Genomic DNA, 6000 nt, shown 5'->3' on the forward strand with positions numbered 1-6000 from the left:
AATGCTTTACTATACCTGAGTAAACGGCTCTAGAAGCTCTCTGTTTAGGATAGCAACTGCCATATTTTCTTGGTGTGACATCACATCCTGCCTGAGTTTCCCTGCACACTCATTGCTCTGGGCTCAGATTACAGCAGGGAGGGGAGGAGGAAGGGAGAGAGGAGCAAACTGAGCATGCTCAAGCCCTAGCCCTGGAGGTTTAAGCTGAAAACAGGAAGTCTAATACAGAAGCCCATCTGTACACAATAGAAGGAAAGGACTGCTGTGTTTCTTTTGACAGATGACTCAGAGCAGCATTACTTTGAGGGTTTACTGGTATATTTATATACACCTTTCTGATAAAACTCACTTAATTTTAGCCTTTCCTTCTCCTTTACGTTCCAAAGACAAAAGTGTCGGGCACCTAGTAAGAAAAATCACATATTTCAAATATGTAAAATAAGTCGCTGACGTATGAAGCATCTTCTGTAGCATATCTGCTTAGTTCCACTGATCAGGACAGGATTGGGGTTGCCAACCTGGGCACCAGGAAAAATCCTAATGGGTCTTCGTATCCAAGGCTAACTGCCACTAGTCTGTGGGTAGGGTTGCCACCTTTTCTGGGAAAAAAATACCGGCCTTCCTATATATTTATTTTTTCCCCCTTCTAATAACATTGGGATCAACCATCTTTTTTACCAGCCAGGCCCTGGCTAGGTGGCAACCCCATCTGTGGGTGACAGGTGGCAGTGGTCATTAGTGAACCCTAGAGGTTTAGTACCCACTGGCCCTGGTACTCCATTCCAATGCTGGAGTAAGGAAGAATCGGAAAAGGCTTTCTGTATCAGTAAATTAAGCAACTTTCCATTCTGACTGGTTCTTCTGGACAGAACAGCAGAGGCCTCTCCTGTAACACATGGTAAAAACTGCTCATACCAAGAAACCGTAAATACGACAGAGCCTGAAAAGGAGAATGAAATCAATTAATTTTTACAATATAACTTTTAGGAATGTTAAAAAGCTTTGTATGGTGGTCCCAGAGCAATTTTATTGGCACAAGTGATGTTGGTAGTTTGTATGGGCAATAAGGGGCATCTACTTTGTGCCCAGTAATTGCAACAATGGACAATTGTGCGCAATTTTCTGTGTGCTCATCGATCCTTTGCATTCACACACAGCTTAGATGGGACATTGAATCCAAGAGAGTAGAAATTGAGAGGAATATTGGGCAGAGATAGACGAATGGATTTCAGGCTAGACCAGATTTACAGGAATTCCTCTTGTGATGGTTTCCCAACACGTTTATTTGTACAAGTTCTTGTTAAACGCGACTGATAATAACAACACCTATGACCTTTCATAAGGTCTTCCTTTCAGTGCGTGAGCTCACCTGCTGGGCGTTGGGTCTGTCCTGTGCATTGTACATCACAGTTTGTTCTCAAAGATCTCTACACTGGGTCATCCCTTCCTTCCTTTTTAATGGCTGCTCCCATAAAGTCCCTCTTTTTACAGGCCAAGGTAAACATTCATGTGTCTCATTGTAATTTAAACTTGGCTGGTTTCCTATATTCTCTATCCACGGTGTTTTAACACCAGCATCTGCCAATTTTTCTGTAGCTGGAAGCCTTAACCTGTTGTCCTTTTGTGCAGATAAACCAAACACTTCTGGAGCAGGTGCCACTGGTGGAATCATTGGAGGAATCATTGCAGCCATTGTTGGTATTGCCGTTATTGCCACAGTGATCATGATCTGCCGGCAACAGCGAAAGAACCAGACGGCTGAAGATGATGAGTAAGTGTTTATGAAACCTCAGTTGAGTCTGGGAGAAAGCTCCCCCCCTCTGAGTTAGGTCCTTAGGGCAAAGGCAATCATGGTGGTTTCTCCAAGAAGTTAGTGTAGCCCTTGACTCAAAAAAATACTTTAGGGTAGAACCCCACGGGCGATTTAGACGCGATCCGGCACGCTGCGCAAAAATGCAAGTCGGATGCGACAGAAATAAGAGAAGGTAAGAGATGGAAATGTCTGATGAAGTCGCAGCAGTCATCCAACGCATCACGACTGACGGATGCAGACGCATCGCTTGCATCCGACAGTCGCGTCGGACAAACAATGCGACACTCTCCAATGTTCCTGTTGCTAACCTAATTTCTGTCGCATCCGACTTAACGCCTGCGTCCGCGGAGTCCCTTCTTTAGAAGACCACTTTCAGCCACCGGCCATCCAACTGGATAGCCCTAATTTAAAGAAAACCTTTTAAAAATCTATGGCCAGCTTTATGGTCTGCACAGCCCAGTTGGTTGGCTATGATGTCAACTTGTGTGGGTTTCCCTGGCCAATTACAGCTGCTTCAAACTGGCGCAATCTTTCCCATGTGACAGTGTGAAGGTATTTTTTTTTTTTCCAGGTCTCAAAATGTTTTTATTATTTTGTTTATAACCAGCAGGATTTTAACAAAAGATCAAAGCTGTACAGTGAGGCAAACCAATACAACTTGTTATGGCTGAATGACTAAAAGAAAAAGAAAATATAGATTTGAATGTTTAATTGGTGACGCCACCTGAACCGTTCAACATGGTAAAACAAATTAATTAATACCAAATCAAAGAACCTATCTACCGAACAACGCTCAGTGAATATATTACAAGGATCTCAAATACAATCCTACAACAGGGAATGAAAACTGAAATATGTTGGCATTCCAGACGAACCACTAAAGGAGAGATTATAACTGTAACAAACCCAAAGTACATGATTTAAAGTAAAAGGTTCTTATTAGGGATGCACCAAATCCAGGTTTCGGTTTGGCATTCGGCCTTTTTCAGCAGGATTTGGATTCGGCGAATTCTTCTACCAAGCTGAACCGAATCCTAATTTGTATATGCAAATTAGGGGTGGGAAGGAAAATCACTTGACTTTTTATTATAAAACAAGGAAGTAAAAATGTTTTCCCCTTCCCACCCCTAATTTACATATGCAAATTAGAATTCTGTTCAGCTTGGCAGAAGAATTCGCCGAATCCGAATCCTGCTGAAAAAGGCCGAATTTTTCGCAAAGGATTCGGGGGTTCAGCCAAATCCAAAATAGTGGATTCTGTGCATTCCTAGTTCTTCGTAGTGATGGGCGAATCTGACCTGTTTCATTTTGCTGAAAATTTGCGAAAGATTCGCCAAATGCATTGAAGTCTATGGGTGACAATTTATTTCACCAATATGGGCTTAGAGAAACCTGGCGAAAAACGTTGTTCATCACTAGACCTTCTGTGATCCCCGTAGGATAGAATGACACACTACTCTTTCAATATTGTCTCCAGACATGGAGCTCATTGGTCAAGCTGTACCCAGATTTTCTCACTGTTCTATTTTTTCTTTCCAGCTTAGAGGGGCCCCCAGCATATAAACCACCTCCTCCATCTGTAAAGATGCAAGAAGAAAAGGTAATGTTGTTATAACACCATTTCCCAGCACTTCTTCGTGGCCACACAGTCCCAATGCTATTCCCACTTTCACCACTTCTTGGATTAACATTTGACAATGCTTTATACTGGTTTATAGATGTTTAGCTCTGCGAAATGTAAGCATTTGAGCCCCATCTTGTTTGTAACTGTGCCTGGACTCAAAATTTAAGAGGCTGTAACCTAAAAAAACACTGATATGTAGGAGCAAATTCTGTTTAATCCCGAAACATTTTTTTTTTTTAAATTAAACCACTAAACGTTTCTGCACAAGACTTGTACAATAATCAAGAATAGATCAGAATACCTGCCATTATGAAGCCCATACAAGTAGCTGAGCTTTTCAGATGAAATTAATTTTTTTGTGCCAGACTAAAGACATGGCATGAGAGATCTGACCCAGCACCATGTGCTTATATTAACAAGTCAGAGATGTTTATGTATACGTACAGCTCGTTTATATTGCACAGGAGGTATATGGAGAAACCCAACCAGCACTTAGATATAAATACACAGTAAAAAGGATGAAGGCAAATATTTAAGTTGGGATACAAGGGCTACGTAGATGTTGGTTTTATTTTAACTTAATTTCTTTTTAAAGTGTTACTGCCGCTTCTTTAAAGGCAACAGTTATTTTTTCTACCACATGATCCAGCACTTTAACATGCAGTGTGTGCTTTTTAATCTGTAGTGTTTCCGGGGGCCAGTGTGATCTGTGTTTAGTACTAACTGTTTGCATATACATTATTGTACATTATATATTCATGCTGTTGACCCTCCAGCTATTGGGGGCAGGAACTACCAGCAGCTCCATACACTACCACAGAGTAGGCAGATGATGGTAGGGGTTGCAGATCTGCAGGTAGACCCATTATCTACAAGTTGTGAGAAGCTCAAGCTCTTGGTTTCTTGGGCTTTCAGTGCCTGGAATGCTTGCTTGCATAGACCAGTACTCCGTTATTAAACTAAATGTTTTGTTGTCTTATAGTTTCCTCAGATCCAAGGAGAAGAGATGCTTCCACTCAAGGCTCCTCTGGAGCATACAGACACCATGGAAGATCCTGATATGGTAATTGTATTTGATGTTGCCTTCCAGTAGTTAAGACCTTAGAAGAAGGCTATGTTTTTACCATTGGTTTTGCGCATTCAGAACAATGACATCACTACCAACAGGCATGTCATGACATCATCATGTAGTTTGGTGCCCAAAAACAGCAATGGAAAAACATGTACTTCTGTTAAGATTTCAAAAATAGGGAGTGACTGAAGGATTGTAAGTCCTGCAGAAGAAGGTTCTGTCCTAGGCTGTTCAAGGTGGGCATTCCAAAATTATACCCGGTCCCCTGGATTAAGGTTTCCAGTAGATATTACATTAGGATATTCGAGGGAGTAAGAGTATAATGACTTACCTGACTAATATCTTGCTGAGGAATTGGGCAGAAATCCATGTTAAGAGGGCCACGTCGGTGTGTTGATGCTGTTCTCTCCCAATGGGTCGCAAATAGAACAAATAGAACAATAGCAAACACTGAGGCAGGTGTAGCGGGGAGACCCCCTGCACGTTTATTAGTCAATCGATGTAACGTTTGGGGGGTGTCCCTTCGTCAGACCACTTATGGAGAGGCTCGGGAAAAAAGGAAGAATCCTTGCTACACTCTTCCAAAGGGTCTCCATAGGCCCCTCGTTATGACTTGTTAGTTGACTATGGGGCCAAACGTATGAATCATCATGATTTCAGTCATTTGGCTTTTTGGTGGCCAAATTAAGTAAATAAGTTTGTTGTCATCATTATTTTATAAATAACTACTCGAATTATACCTCATCCATCCATTTTTTCTCCCTTTAGACACCCCCCAAGTACTGGTCGCCCACTGGATCACAGGACACTGCTACGTTAGAGGATGACTACCTAGAACAGATCAATCCTATATACAGTGAATTGTCTATACCACAATCTGGTTCCCATAGAGAAGACCAAGGCTTTATGATGTCTCCTGCCGTGTATGTATGAGATGCAAGAACCCAGCACAGGACCAAACTATGTCACTCAGGCAAACGACAAATCAATATGTGGCATGGAACCATCTTCTGCAGCGCTGCTTCAGTTAGTCTTAAACGTGCTGTGAATTTGGGGTTATTTGCACACAGTGCAGTTAGATTTGCAGTGCTGTTAGGTATGAACTTTATTTATATGGATTCAGTGTTCTGTTAGAGATCCTCCTGCAAGTGCAGCTCTATGGGTACGTCCACAGCGATGGGTTAGACCGGTTTATTGATGCCTATCCTTACTAGCACAGATGTGGGCCTTACATACCTGCATAGTCAGGCACTTATTTATTAAAGGGAACACTCCAAGCTGTAGCAGGCGCCTGTAAATTCTTCTCTGCACCTTATTTGCTTTGGCTGTCTCATTCATGATTTTAGATGGCAAGCTGTTGCGGGAAGAGATGCTGCAAACTGCTATCGTCTTTTAATCGTTGCCATTCCTGTTCTTTATGCTTTCTACTTTTATACCTGTAAATACATAATACAAGGAAATCAGTAGACCTTTTTTTTTTTCCAACTGAAT

At 41.8% G+C, this 6000-nt stretch overlaps 1 protein-coding gene across 1 annotated transcript in view; it reads left to right on the forward strand.

The window, feature by feature from the left end:
- Window positions 1–5763, forward strand: part of LOC100505446 (nectin-2beta) — a 40714-nt gene extending 34951 nt beyond the window's left edge. The window contains 4 exon segments of the mRNA NM_001197282.1: window positions 1630–1771; window positions 3353–3413; window positions 4420–4500; window positions 5278–5763. Coding sequence (NP_001184211.1) covers window positions 1630–1771; window positions 3353–3413; window positions 4420–4500; window positions 5278–5442 — 449 coding nt within the window. The 3' untranslated portion in view covers window positions 5443–5763.
- Window positions 5764–6000: the final 237 nt, after the last annotated feature.

Source organism: Xenopus laevis, chromosome 7S (assembly GCF_017654675.1).
Source record: "Xenopus laevis strain J_2021 chromosome 7S, Xenopus_laevis_v10.1, whole genome shotgun sequence".
In the NCBI taxonomy this organism is placed as follows: Eukaryota; Metazoa; Chordata; class Amphibia; order Anura; family Pipidae; genus Xenopus; species Xenopus laevis.